Source organism: Elephas maximus, chromosome 12 (assembly GCF_024166365.1).
Source record: "Elephas maximus indicus isolate mEleMax1 chromosome 12, mEleMax1 primary haplotype, whole genome shotgun sequence".
Lineage (NCBI taxonomy): Eukaryota > Metazoa > Chordata > Mammalia > Proboscidea > Elephantidae > Elephas > Elephas maximus.
Genome location: NC_064830.1, coordinates 100,520,628 through 100,535,303, shown reverse-complemented (window position 1 = coordinate 100,535,303; position 14,676 = coordinate 100,520,628). Strand labels below are relative to the sequence as shown.

Below are 14,676 nucleotides of genomic sequence, written 5' to 3'. Positions count from 1 at the left end.
GCCCTGAGCGTGAATATTGCTGTTAAATTAGTGTTAAGTATTCTGGTCTTTCTCCTCCAGGGAGGCCATTGAAGAAGCCATGGAAGATGACTCTTTGTGGGGTGTGGGTTCCAGGAACTGGTTTCAAAGCCGCTGCTAGAACCTACGAACCAAAACTCATGTTTGAAGTAGAGAAGAAACCCTGTGAGGAGGGAAACCTAGGTCCAGAAGGCTGGTGGGATGGTTGGATTTGATGGAAGAATGAGCAGGGCTTTCTTTGATCATGTATGTGAGAGATTTATTCTATTCTCCTCTTCTCCTCTTTTCTCTTCTAGCTGTTTCTTCTTCTTTTCCTGCTGCTGCTTATCTTTCTCCTCCTCCTTCTTTCTCTCTCTTTCTCTTCCTCTCCTTCCATCTCTCTCTTTATGTAGGGAAACCCAGCGTCTGGTCAGGGGTGCTCTCCCAAATGGTATATGTCTTCAGTCTTAATCTGCCTGCCACTGTCCCCCAGCATGCACACCTCTGCCTGTTTCTGGTTTTATGCTTCATCCTGGTTGTGCACCCCTTACATGTGTGCCTCTAAGTCTGTTTCTTTCTCTTTCTTTCAGTCTCTTTCTATTTTTCCCTCATTTGGATAGGGAACAACAAACAAATGAGAGATATAGAAAGAAGAGAGATCTTTCCCTACGTAAAAGCACAGATTTTGAAATCAGCCAAACCTAGGGACAAATCCTAGCTCAGGGAGAAGCTCTGTGAACTTTAACAAACCAATCTCTCTAAGCCTCAGCTTCCTCATCTGTAAATTAATAATAATAACGCCCACTTCATAGTGGTCTTGCAAAAATTAAGTGATACGGTGCATGCAGAGTGCTCAGAAATGTGCCTGCACATTGTAAGGGCTCAATAAATGGCGGTTAATAGTAATAGCAGCAGTGGTTGTCGTTTTGATTCTGTTATCTAACTCCCATCAGTGTTCAGAGAGATCTGGGGGATATTGGCAATGAAGGTGTTATGGGTTGAATTGTGTCCCCCCAAAATATGTGTTGTCAACTCTAACCTCTATGCCTGTGGTGATAATTCCATTTGGGAATGTGTTGTCTTTGTTACGTTAATGAGTTGATAAGTGTGGGGTGTATGTTGAATCAATCTTTTACAAAATATAAAAGGAGAGATTAAGGGAGCAGAGATGGGGGAAGAGAGATGTCAAACCACATGAAGATCACCCAGGAGCAGAAACTAAAAGAGACAAAGGCCTTCCTCCAGAGCTGACATAGACAGAAAGGCTTCCCCTAGACCCAGCACCCTTAATCCAGACTTCTAGCCTCCTAAACTGTGAGAAAATAAATTTCTGTTTGTTAAAGTCACCCATGTATGGTGTTTGTGTTATAGCAGCACTAGAAAACTAAAACAAAGGGTGAGTTGGAGGCAATGTCAGTCTCTCTGGGAAGTTGTCCGGGAGCGCATTGAGGAAGAGCTGTGGGTAGGGAATGGGCTGGAAACTTAAAGGCATTGGGATAAAAGCCTCTAGTAAAGGAAATACTGGTTTACCGCATGCCTCTGCTCCCCAGACCCAGGCATTCCCTTCTCCTATATTCCCCTAATTATGTGATCTCTCCAGATAAATCTGCCACCCAGAGATTCCAGCTGGAGTAGAATGTAACAAGTACATGGGGAGCAGGAAGCAGTGAGAAACTTAAGCATATCTTGATATCTCGATATTTTTCATTCGATCATGCTTCACGCAGGGACCACTATGGCAGATGCTTTCATGCATCGTTTCTATTAAGCATTAAAACAATCCTGTGGGACTGAGGATGCTGCTGATGCTTGAAAAGGTTTAAAACTCCCTCTAAGCTCTCACAGCTGGTAAATGAAAGAACTGAGATTGAAACCTAGCTGTGTGTGTGAGCCCCAAGCCCCTGTTTGTTCCACTGTGCCCTATGGGCTCCAGACTCCTGCCCTCAGGGGACTGGACAGTGATATCTTGGTGTACCCTCAGGGGTCACAGAACCTGAGTCCCTCAGCAAGGGGCATACAGGAGGAATCAGACTCAGAGAGAAAATGTGACATGGGCAACATCGCATAGCATATCAGAGGCAGAGGCAGGAATAGAAACCAACCCAGCCCCCAAACTTTCCTGTTATCTGAAGCTACCCCAGAGTTGAATGATGAGGAAGACTACATTGTACACTGGCATACACATGTGAAAATGGACACTAACACAAACCCATTGGTATAGCTAGAAAGAGCTGTTTCGATATGGACTTTGGCCCCTCAGGCTTGGTGAAGTAGAGGGTCAGTAAAAGAGAGGAAAACCATCAATGAGATGGACTAACGGTGGCTGCAATGATGGGCTCAAGTATAACAACGATTGTGTGGATGGCACAGGACCAGGCAGTGTTTCATTCTGTTGTACACAAGATCACTGTGAGTCAGAACCAACTCCACGATACCCAACAATGATGGTGTATTATGCCTGGCGTCAGTGGTGGTTCAGTTGGAGAATTCTCACCTTGCATCCAGTAAACCCAGGATCTATTCTCAGCCAATGCATCTCAGGTACAGCCACCACCTGTCAGTGGAAGCTTGTGCGGTGCTATAATGGTAAACAGGTTTTAGTGGAGTTTTCCAGACCCAGATGAACTAGGAAGGAAGGCCTGGCCACCTGCTCCTGAAAATCAGCCATTGAAAACCCTGTGATCACAACAGTCCGATCTACAACTGATCACAGGGATGGTGTGAGACCAGGCAGCATTTTGTTCCATTGTGCATGGGGTCACCATGAGTCAAAGCTGACTTGAAGGCAGCTAATAACAACAATAATGTTACGCCTCATCTAACATCTCTCTTGCTGAGTTTGTACTCTAAATTAAACCAATGACTTGAAACTTCTCTATAGGCTTTTGAAACATCAAAATATCTTTAAAAAAAAAACTTTCCTGGGAATAAAAGCATAAACACAAACACAGTTTTTGATAGAACCATAAAATATTAGAACTGGAAGAAACAAAGATCATCTGGTCCAACGTTCTCATTTCACAGGTGAGGAAACAGACTCTGATATATTGTGAGTAGTTCACCATCACACAGTAGATGCTTGAAGATGGGTTTCATGTTTCATGATGCGGTGGTTGTTGGCCTATGCTCTACAGAAATGACCTCAATACATTCCCAGCCTCCAGTGAGAAGATGAACTACTGGCTAAATAGCAAGAAACTATGTAGGTGATGATGGAATATCAACATCAGGATGATTGAGTAGTTTGAAGGTCATTGATGGACATTGGCCATGTTAGGTATGTAAGTGCCTTGAAGCAGTGATTCAACCTAGCCAGGTAAGACTTCTTAAGGAAGGTAAGCTTGAGTTAGGTTTCAAAGGAGTAATATTTTAAGGATTAGAATGTATGAAGAAGAAGAGAAGGAGAAGAATGTATCTGTTAGTTGAATGAGTTAAGGAGAAAAAAGGTGAGGGCAATTGACCTTTGATGGATGGTTGAGGAGATGAATCTGACTCTGGTAGTTTTGAGGAAGACCATTGACCCCAAAGATGATTGATTACATGTACTCTATCTGAGATTGATAGTAACGTTGATGGTAAACGCCAAGGGCCATTTTAGGGGAGAAGCCAACAGAAGTTGGGGCAACTTATTGTAGTACAGAAAAAAAAGGAGTGAGGTCCATGATCAGAAACTCAGGTTAGGAACAGTGATAGAGATACTGAGAAGAAGCACAAATTTGGAAGAAACGAGGATTAATTAGCTTTTTCCTTCACATACAATAACTCCGTAAACAACAGAGACAAATACGACTCCAATCTTTGATTCCAGGAAACTGAGTTTGGTGGAGTTGCCATAACAACTGTGGAAGTAAAGGTTGACACCAAACACACTCGGAGCGCGGAGTCTTTACCCAGAATGCTGCATATGAGTTCAGCCTTGAAGGATGAATAGAACTTTCCCAGGTAGATAACGTGGGGATTCCAGGAAATGGGAGTATGTGCAAAGACACGATGTTTTCAGGAATGGGAGTCACTCTGACTGGAGTATGTGGTGCACAATGGAGAACAACATGAGAAGAATCTGGAATAGAGGAAGGAAATCAAGTTGTGAGGGACCTTGAACTCCATGCTAAGGAGCTTGGATTTAATTCTAAGGTAGAGAAAGGATATTTAGCTCCCCAAAAAGTTAAACATAGAATTACCATATGACCTAGCAATTTCATTCCTGGGTTTAAAAAAGAATTGAAAGTAGGGACTCAAACAAATACTTGTGCACGAGTGTTCATTGCAGCACTATTCACAATAGCTAAAAGTGGAAACAACCCAAGTGTCCATCAACAGATGAATGGATAAATAAAATGTGGTCTCTATCCATACCACATCTTTATCACTCATCCATAAAGAGAAATGAAGTTCTGATACATGCTATGACATGGGTGAACCTGAAAACATTAAGTGAAAGAAACGAGACACAAAAGGACAAATATTGTAGAATTAAATTTATATGAAATATGTAGAATAGACAAATGCATAGAGACAAAAAGTAGGTTACAGGGTACTAGGGGTTGGGGAGAGAGGATACTGGGGAGTTATTGCTAAGGTGTACTGAGTTTCTGTTTGTGGTGACAAAAAGTTTTGGAAATAAATACTGGTGATGATTGAAAAAAAAGAAAAAAGAAGGGATATTTAAGCAAAGAACAGATAGCTGTAGTTTAGAAACATCATTCTAGTTGGCGGTATGAAAAAGTCATTAGAAGAAGGAGGTAGGCTGGAGGACAATTTAGGATCTGTTAGAATCATTCAGGGATGAGAGCCTGAGCCAGTCATGAGAGAAAGGACAAGAACTCATGGGAGTATGAGGTGTATGTGATGGGACGTGGTGCCCAGTGTACTTGAAGGCATGGGAGAAGCAATGAATCTAGAATAACTTCCTGATTTCTAATTTTGGCACTGGGCTAGGTCTTCTATTCACAGGAGGAGGGAGATGTTGGGTTAGAAATAATGAATTTCGTTTGGGACAGGCTGAACTCGAAATGTTGGTGGGAAGCATTGGTGGAAATGCTCATGACATAGCTAAGACGAAAGCAGCCCTGGTGACGCAATGTCCAAGTGCTTGGCTGCTAACCAGAACGTTGGTGATACAAACCCACATAGTAGCTCTGCAGGAGAAAGACCTGGGATCTGATCCTGTAAAGATTACAGTGTAGGAAACCCTGTGGGGCATTTCTACTCTGTCACCTGGGGTTGCTATGAGTTGGAATCAACTTGACAGCAACAACAAGCTAAGAGGAGGACTTTGGTCTTGAGATAGATTTAGGAATTCTCAGCATCATAAGCCATGAAAGTGGGTGCTGTCACTCATGAAGAGTGGCCACTCACCATGACGAGGAGTGGACGTCTTTCCTTTTTTTTTTTTTTTCCTTGTCTAGTTGTTTCCCTATAACTAGATCAGAGAGAGATGAAGGGTCCAGGATTACCATGGAGCTGATCTGAATCCAGCTGAGGGGAAGAAATGGGAAAATAAAACCAAAAACAAAGGCCAGGGCAGGTGAGAAGAGGGATACCAGTGGTCTGTCAACACAGAGCTCCCCCAGGAGTGCAGGTGTAAAATGGGCCTCTGAGAACAGAAGATTGTAATACAATCAAACCCCTTAATCCTCAAGATTTTGTCTGCGGGACCCACCATCTCTCTTCCTCAGCAGCAGCCTGCTGAATAGAGAGGTTGCCCCAAAGAAACCGGAATCCCTCCCTCCACTAGTGTTCGGCTTCTCATCCTCATCTCTGTTGGCTCAAAAACAGAATGCCTAGGGTCTTAGGTAGGGGTGATGCAGGACTCAGAATGACAGAAAGAAGCAGTGTATGGGTGGACAAGGCTGGGAAGATGACACCTGGGTGCCTGGAAGCACGTGAGGCCAGGAGAGCAGAGGAAGAGTGAGCAGTGTGTCAGGACACTTGGATTCCTCCACGGCACTGGACTATGGAAATGAGGGATGGAAAGTACTAGATTGGGCAGAGTAGTGGAGTAGGGGTGTGGGAAGCAAGGGCTAGATCAGAGAAGACTAGGCGCAGGGTTCCGGGGCCCAGGAGAGGTAAGAGACATATATAGTGAAACCTGTGAGAGTCGGAACTTCAACAGGACTGCCCTTTGACAGGGTGCAGTCTTACCACTTTTCTGTCAGTCGTTTTAGTGGAAAATATTTGAGTTTTAATTCTGTCTTAGTTATCTAGTGCTGCTATAACAGAAATGCCACAGGTGAATGGCTTTAATAAACAGAAATTTATTCTCTTACAGTCTAGGAGGCTAGAAGTCCAAATTCAGGGCACCAGCTCCAGGGGAAAAGGTTTTCTCTCTCTGTCAGTTCTGGGGGAAGGTCCTTGTCATCATTCTTCATCTGGTCTAGGAGCTTCTCAGTGCAGGGGCCCTGGGTCCAAAGGATGTGCTCCACTCCCAGTGCTTCTTTCTTGGTGGCATGATGTCCCATCTCTTCTCTGCTGGATTCCTTCTTTTATATTTCAAAAGAGATTGACTCAAGATACAACTTAATTCTGTAGATTGAGTCCTGCCTCATTAACATCACAGAGGTAGGATTTACAACACGAAGGAAAATAACATCAGATCACAAAATGGTGGACAACCACACACTACTGGGACTCGTGGCCTAGCCAAGTTGACACACGTTTTGGGGGACGATTCAGTCCATATCTTCTCTGACAGGTTTCCGCCTTACACAAGTTCTGGTTTTCACAGGTTTTACTGTATTTTCTGGAGGGCTATGTCACCATGGCTTTCCCCTCCAGCCTGCACACCTCTCCCCCACCCCATCCTCCAGGTGGTAACATGAGCCACTGGCCTGAGCGGAACTGGACAAACCCAAAGGAGTTCGTCATCCTGGGTTTTTCAGGGTGGCCCCAAGGGCTCCAGGTGCTGCTGTTTGCCCTCCTCCTGCCTCTCTACCTGGCCACACTTGCGGGAAACCTGCTCATTCTGGGCCTGGCTGTCATGGATCCCGCCCTGCACACCCCCATGTACTTCTTCCTGGGCTCGCTGTCTACTGTCGAGGTGGCCTACACCCTGGTGCTGACCCCGCGCATGCTGGCCAGCTTCCTCCTGCCTCCTGGGGGCCAGGCCGTAGCTGCCTCCACCTGTGCTGCCCAGATGGGTCTCTTTGTGGCTCTGGGGGGCTCAGAGTGCCTGCTGCTGGCTGCCATGGCCCTGGACCGCTACCTGGCCATCTGCTGGCCTCTCTACTACCCTCAGCTCATGACCTCAGGGCTCTGCTGGTGCCTGCTCGCCTCCTGCTGTGTCGGTGGCTCTATCCTAGCCTTAAGCCTCACCACTGCCATATTCCAGCTGCCCTTCTGCCATGGCGGCCTGGTCAACCATGTCTTCTGTGACCTGCCGGCGGTGCTGGTGCTGGCCTGTGGGAACCGGGACCTGCAGGAACATGTGCTCCTGGCAGCATGCCTTCTGCTGCTGGTGCTGCCTCTCGTCCTGATTCTGCTCTCCTATACCAGGGTGCTGCTCGTCATCCTGGGCCTTGGTGGGGCCGAGGGCCGCCAAAAGGCCTTCAACACCGTCACATCCCATCTCACGGTAGCTGTGCTCCACTATGGCTGTGCCACGGCCATGTATGCCAGACCCCTCCACAGCCGCTCCCTGGAGGAGGACAAACTCATCTCGCTCATCTACATCAACCTCACGCCCCTGCTCTACCCAGCCATCTACACACTGCGGAACCGGGACATGCAGGGCGCCCTCCAGCGTGTGGCCGGCCAGAGTACACCAGGCTCTGTCCACCAAGCCGATCTCACCTGATGCCATATACGAGGTGATATCTGTCCTTGAATTTGCCCCACTGATGGAAACCTCACCATTACAGAGCCACTGATGGCTCCCCAAAGCCTACTGGGTATAAATCTCAGTATGGCATGTAACTGTTGTTTGCTGCCGTTGTGTTGACTGTAACTCATAGCGACCTTATGTACAACAGGACAAAATGTTACCTGGTCCTGCATCATCCTCACAATTGCCAGCATATTGGAATCCATCGTTGCAGCTATTGTCCCAATCCATCTCACTGAGGGTCTCCCATGCCCTTGTTGGCCTTCTATTTCACCTAACATGATGTCCTCCTCCAGCAATCGATCCCTCCTGATAATGTGTCTGTCATAGATTGAATTGTGTCCCCTCAAAATACGTGTCCACTTGGTTAGGTCATAATTCCCAGTATTGCGTGGTTGTCCTCCATTTTGTGATTATAACTTTATGTTCAAGAAGAATAGGGTGGGATTGTAACACCCTTACCCAGGTCACAACCCTGATCCAATGTAAAGGGAGTTTCCCTGGGGTGTGGTCTGCACCACCTTTTATCTCTCAAGAGATAAAAAAGAAGGGGAAGTGGAGGTGGGGGGCACCTCATACCAGCAAGAAAGCAGTGCGAGGAGCAGAGCATGTTCTTTGGACCTGGGGTCCCTGCATGTAGAAGCTCCTAGTCCAGGGGAAGATTGATGAGAAGGCCGACAGAGAGAGATAGCCTTCCCCTGGAGCTGATGCCCTAAATTTGGACTTTTAGCCTACTTTACTGTGAGGAAATAACTTCTCTTTGTTAAAGAAATCCACTTGTGGTATTTCTGTTATAGCAGCACTAGATGCCTAAGACATGTCCAAAGCAAGCAAATTGTACAATGTTCTGTTGTGATCCATAAGGTTTTCATTGGTTAATTTTTGGAAGTAGATCACCAGGCCTTTCTTTGTAGTCTAAGTCTGGAGCTCCACTGAAACCTGTTCACCAGGGGTGGCCCTGTTGGTATTTGAAATACTGGTGGCATAGCTTCCAGTATCACAGCAACACACAAGCCACCACAGTACAACAGACTGCCAGACAGGTGGTGGAAAGCATACAAGGACCTCCAAAATCTGGCTCCAATCTAGTTCTTTGGCTCCTGCTGACATTTCGAACTGGATAATTCTGTGTTGTTGTGGGATGTCCTGTACTTGGTAGGATGTTTGGCAGCACCCCTGGTGTCTACCCACTAAATGCCATGAGCACTCTTTTCCCACCCCAGTTGCAAAATAAAAAATGCCATCAGACATTGCCAAGTGCCCCCTAAAGGGAAAAAGCACTCCTGATTAAGAGCCCCTGCTCTAAACTACAGCCATATAGTATCTTTTAAAGAGAAATGAGTTCTAATGTACAAGAAGTTTATAGCAGCATCAGTTATAACAGACAAAGTTGAAAACAACCCTAATGTCCATCAACACAGACTAGATATAAACAGCTTGTGGCACATCATGCAATGGAATACAACACATCAACAAAAAAGAATCAACTATGGATACTAGCAAAAAATACTGACAACACAGACATGATATGAGTATAAAAGCAAGACACAAAGAATGTATATGGTATGGCTCCATTTAAACAAAGGCCAATGGCAAACGAATCTATGCAGCTTGATTTCATAGTAGCAGTTACCTGGGGAAAGGATTGGAGTTGGGAGGTGGCACATGGGAGGTTGCTTGGGCACTGGAAATGTTCTATGTCTTGATCTGGGTGACAGTTACATGGGTAGACTATGTTGTTAGGTGCGGGTGAGTTGATTTCAACTTGTGATACCATATGACAGAGTAGAACAGCCCCATAGGGTTTTCTAGGCTGTAATCTTTACGGGAAGGAATCCTGGTGGCACAATGGTAAATTGCTTGGCTGATAACCTGACAGGTCAGTGGTTTGAACCCACCAGCTGTTCCTCAGGAGAAAGATGTGGCAGTCTGCTTCTGTAAAGATTACAGCCTCGGGAACCCTATGGGACAGTTCTACTCTGTCCTATAGGGTTGCTATAAGTTGGGCCAACTTGATGGTAACAGGTTTGGTTTAATCTTCAAGAGAGATCTCCAGGTCTTTCTCCTGTGGAGCTGCTGGATGGGTTTGAACCATCAATCTTTCTGTTAGCAGCAGAGTGATTAACCGTTCTGTCACCAGGCTACATGTGCAAAATTTCCTCAAGATATACACTTAAAATTTGTGCACTTCACTGCATATAAAATAAACTGCATCTAATTTAAGCTATTCACAAAATATAAGCAAGCTTTCATACTTTTTCATGCTTTGCTTATGCTGTTTTTTGTCGCTGGTATACTTTCTCTTTCCTTCTACAAAAATCCCTTGTATCATTCAGGGGTCAGCTCAAACATCACCTTCTCTGTGAAGCCCTACTTGTACTCTCCCCTCCCCCTTCCTCAGTTTTAACTTCTGTCACTCTAAAATATAAGTTTAGCATCTGCCTTATTCCCGCCCATCCCCAAACACAAAGACTGTGAGCTCTTTAAAGCCAGCTCTCTGACATTATTCTTATTTTCAAGATCCATGAACTTGACTGTTCTTAATAAATATTTGACAGAGGAATGAACTATAGAAAAGGTCTGGATTGTTTTGGGGGTCTCACATATTGACTGTAGGGCCAGGGACACAGCTTCTGAATCCTACCAAAGATGAAAATCTGTAAGATTGAATCCTCCTCTAGGGTCTTAGAGTGTCAGAGCTGGCTCTGGATTCCAGTTGGCAATTATTGGACTCAGCTTAGCAATGCCAAGGAACCTCAAAGTAGCAGCTTTGTAACTTGTTTAAAAACTACATTCAGAATACTTGATAGATCTGACTGTACCCCCAAGACTAGATTCTGTGGGAGGGAACTTTTTCCTAAGACACGCATGAGGAGTTGTGTACCCCGCATTTAGTTTCTCCATTATTAACACCTTACATTAGTATGGTACATTTGTTACAGTTAATGAATCAATGTTGATATATTGTTGTGGTTATTACTATTATTAATTAAAGTTACAGTTTATTCAAATTTTCTTAGTTTTTAACCTAAAATCTCTTTTTTGTTACAAGACCACATTATATCTAGTTGGCATGTCTCCTTGGCTCCTCTTGCCTGTGAAAGTTTCTCAAACTTACCTTGACAATTTTGAGAAGTACTAGGGAGGTATGGACCCCCAGAACTGCTCCATAGTGTTTTCTTGGCTGTAATCTTAATGAAAGCAGATTACCAGGCCTTTTCTTCTGCAGTACCACTGGGTGGGTTTGAAACACAAACCTTAGGTTAGCAGTCAGGCACAAAATGTTTTTGCCACCTAGGGACCTTATTCCATCCACCGGCATGGCTTATCTCATCATTTATCTCTGATTTTACATCTTTCAATAAAGTTTCATGATTTTTTTTCAATAAATATCTCATGCAGTTTTAAAAATTTTATTTAGTCCTAGGCATTATAGCGAGTTTGTGGTTATTGTATATTTTCTCTTTTTTTTTTTAGTTATACTTTTCTAATTGTCTCCAGTTTTTTTTTTTTTTTTTAGCACATAGGAACACAATTGATTTTTGTACATTTATCTTGTATCCAGAATCTTGTGTCCATAACACCTTCCTGGATTCTTTAATTAGATCAGTTTGTCTGTAAGTTCTCTTGGGCTGTCTATACAGAATATCATAACTAAGTTGGGTTTCTTCCCTTCCAATTCTTAGAAAAAAATTTTTTTTCTTTTCTTTTTTTATTGGCCAGGCTTTCCAGATCAATTGTCAATAGAAGTGGTGATAGTGAACATCTTCAATTTATCCTAGTCATTAGAGAGAATGTTTCTACTAATTCTCTAATAATATGATGTTTACTGTAGGTTGCTGGTAAAAATTAGTTGCCATCGATTCTACTTCAACCCATGACAGCACCATTTGTCTCAGAGTAGAGCTGTGCTCCATAGGTGTGTTAGCCATTTGCACCATCCAGGGAATGAGATATTCTTTATTGGGTTGTGAGTTCTCTTTTATTCATGTTTGCTCTGAATTATTATCTTGAATGGGTGTTGATTTTGTCAGATGCTTTTTTTGCCTCCATTGAGATAATCAAGTGGTTTTATTCCTTTAGTGTGTTAACATAGTAAATTATGTTTAAGATGTTTTGAAATATAAACCTGTATTCTTGGGATAAAACCAATATGGTCATGATATACTTTTTTATATATGAAATTGTTTGGCTAATATTTTTTCACTCATGTTTATAGGTGAAACTGGCATATTATTTTCTTGTTTTTTATTGTCTGGGTTTAATAGGATGTCTATAAAGTTTAAGCTTTATAAAATGAGTGTTGGAACATTTCCTTTTATTCTGCTTTGGAACCCATTGACCCTGATGCTCAATTCAGACTCAAAGCAACCGTATGGGACAGAGTAGATCTGCCTTTACAGAAGCAGACTGCCATAACTGTCTCCCATGGAGCAGCTGGTGGGTTTGAACTGCTGACCTATCAGTTAGCAGCCTAGCATTTAACCACTGTGCCACTATGGCTCTTACTCTGGAACAGTGTGTATAAAATTGAGTTTACCTGTTCCTTGAATGTTTGGTAAAATTCATCTGTAAAACCATCTGGATCTGGGATGTTTTTATTTTGATAATGAGTAAATTTTTGATTATCAATTCAATTTTGTTAATGGTTATAGGTCTATTACTAAGCTAGTTTTGTTTAGTTGTATTTTTCTAGGAAATTGCATAATTCACCAATATTTTCAAATTTACTGACATAATATTAATAGTTTTTATGATCTCTATTTCCATGGCCCCTTTATCAATCTCTTTGTGCATGTTTTATTTAGTCTTCTCACTTTTGTCTTCCTCAATCTTATCGAAGATTGTCAATTTTATTCATCTTATTTTCCTCAAAGTAACACATTTGGTTCTAGTGTGTCTTATTTTCTAATTAATAAATTTTGTTCTTGTTTAGATATTTTCCAATTTCCATTTTTATTTCTCCTATAACATAGTAGTTACTTAGAAATAAAATGTTCTTTTTGACAACGAACGCAACACAATTCCTCTTCACTTTGTCATTTCAAGCATAGTAGACCATATGATTGTCCATTTCAAAATGGCCAATACCGGTTTATTTTAGGTCATTAATCTCTAGATGTCCCCTGAAACCATGGCCCCCAGACCCCTGTCCTTGCTACTCTGGCCTTTGAAATGCTCAGTTGTATTCAGGAAACTTCTTTGCTTTTGGTTTAGTCCAGTTGTGCTGACCTCTCCTGGACCTTTTGTTAGCCCAAGACTGGAACCATTCCTGAACCCAACTCTTCAGACAGGGATTGGACTGGACTATAAGACATTAAATGATACTGGTGAGGAGTGAGCTTCTTGGCTCAAGTAGATACTTGAGACTATGTGGGCAGCTCCTGTCTGGAGGGGAGATGAGAAGGCAGAGGGGGACAGGAGCTGGTTGAATGGACACGGGGAATACAGGGTGGAGAGGAGTGCGCTGTCTTATTAGGGGGAGAGCAGCTAGGAGTTCATAGCAAGTCGCATATAAGCTTTTGTATGAGAGACTGACCTGATTTGTAAACTTTCAATTAAAGCACAAAAAAACAACAAAACTCTCAGTAAAATAGGAATAGAAGGGAAATTCCTCCACATAATAAGGTGCATTTATATAAAGCCAAAAGCCAACATCATCCTAAATGGAGAGAGTCTGAAAGCATTCCCCTTGAAATTGGGAATGAGACGAGGATGCCCTTTATCACCACTCTTATTCAACATTGTGCTGGAGGTCCTAGCCAGAGCAATTAGACTGGAAAAGAAATAAAGGGCATCCAGATTGGTAAGGAAGAAATAAAAGTACCCCTATTTGCATACGATATGAGCTTATACACAGAAAACCCTAAATGATCCACAAGAAAACTGCTGGAACTAATAGAATTCAGTAAAGGATTCAAGATACAAGATAAATATACAAAAATCAGTTGGATTCCTCTACATAACAAAGAGAACTTCGAAGAGGAAATCACCAAATCAATACCATTCACAGTAGCCCCCAAGAAGATAAAATACTTAGGAATAAATCTAACCAGAGATGTAAAAGACCTATACAAAGAAAACTACAAGGCACTACTGCAAGAAACCAAAAGAGACCTACGAAAGTGGAAAAACATACCTTACTCATGAATAGGAAGACTCAACATTGTGAAAATGTCAATTCCACCCAAAGGAATCCACAGATACAATGCAATTCCAACGATATTTTTTTTTCACTTAATACACATGATTTTATTTTTAAAGCTGAAATTGAATTCTCTATTTCCGTTACACATTATGGCTTTCCCTTTAACTTACAACTATAAAATATATCACAGAAGAGACAGGAAAAGAAATGAGATAATATATAAATATTAGCATGTTGTCCTAGAATAATGTGATTTTTTAAAATAATTTTTATTGAGCTTTAAGTGAACGTTTACAAATCAAGCCAGTCTGTCACATATAAGCTTATATACACCTTACTCCATACTCCCACTTACTCTCCCCGTAATGAGTCAGCCTGCTCCCTCCTTCCAGTCTTTCCTTTCGTGACAATTTTGCCAGTTTCTAACCCTCTCTACCCTCCTATCTCCCATCCAGACAGGAGATGCCAACACAGTCTCAAGTGTCCACCTGATACAAGTAGCTCACTCTTCGTCAGCATCTCTCTCCACCCCGTTGTCCAGTCCCTTCCATGTCTGATGAGTTGTCTTTGGGAATGGTTCCTGTCCTGGGCCAACAGAAGGTTTGGGGGCCATGACCGCTGGGATTCCTCTAGTCTCAGTCAGACCGTTAAGTCTGGTCTTTTTATAAGAATTTGGGGTCTGCATCCCACTGATCTCCTGCTCCCTCAG

The 14,676-nt window shown here is 42.9% G+C and overlaps 1 protein-coding gene across 1 annotated transcript; it reads left to right on the top strand.

Moving 5' to 3' along the window:
- Window positions 1-6,757: 6,757 nt before the first annotated feature.
- LOC126087542 (olfactory receptor 10AC1-like) lies at window positions 6,758-7,792 on the top strand. Its single transcript, XM_049905067.1, has one exon. It carries the CDS (start codon window positions 6,758-6,760, stop codon window positions 7,790-7,792), a length of 1,035 nt encoding a protein of 344 aa, XP_049761024.1.
- Window positions 7,793-14,676: the final 6,884 nt, after the last annotated feature.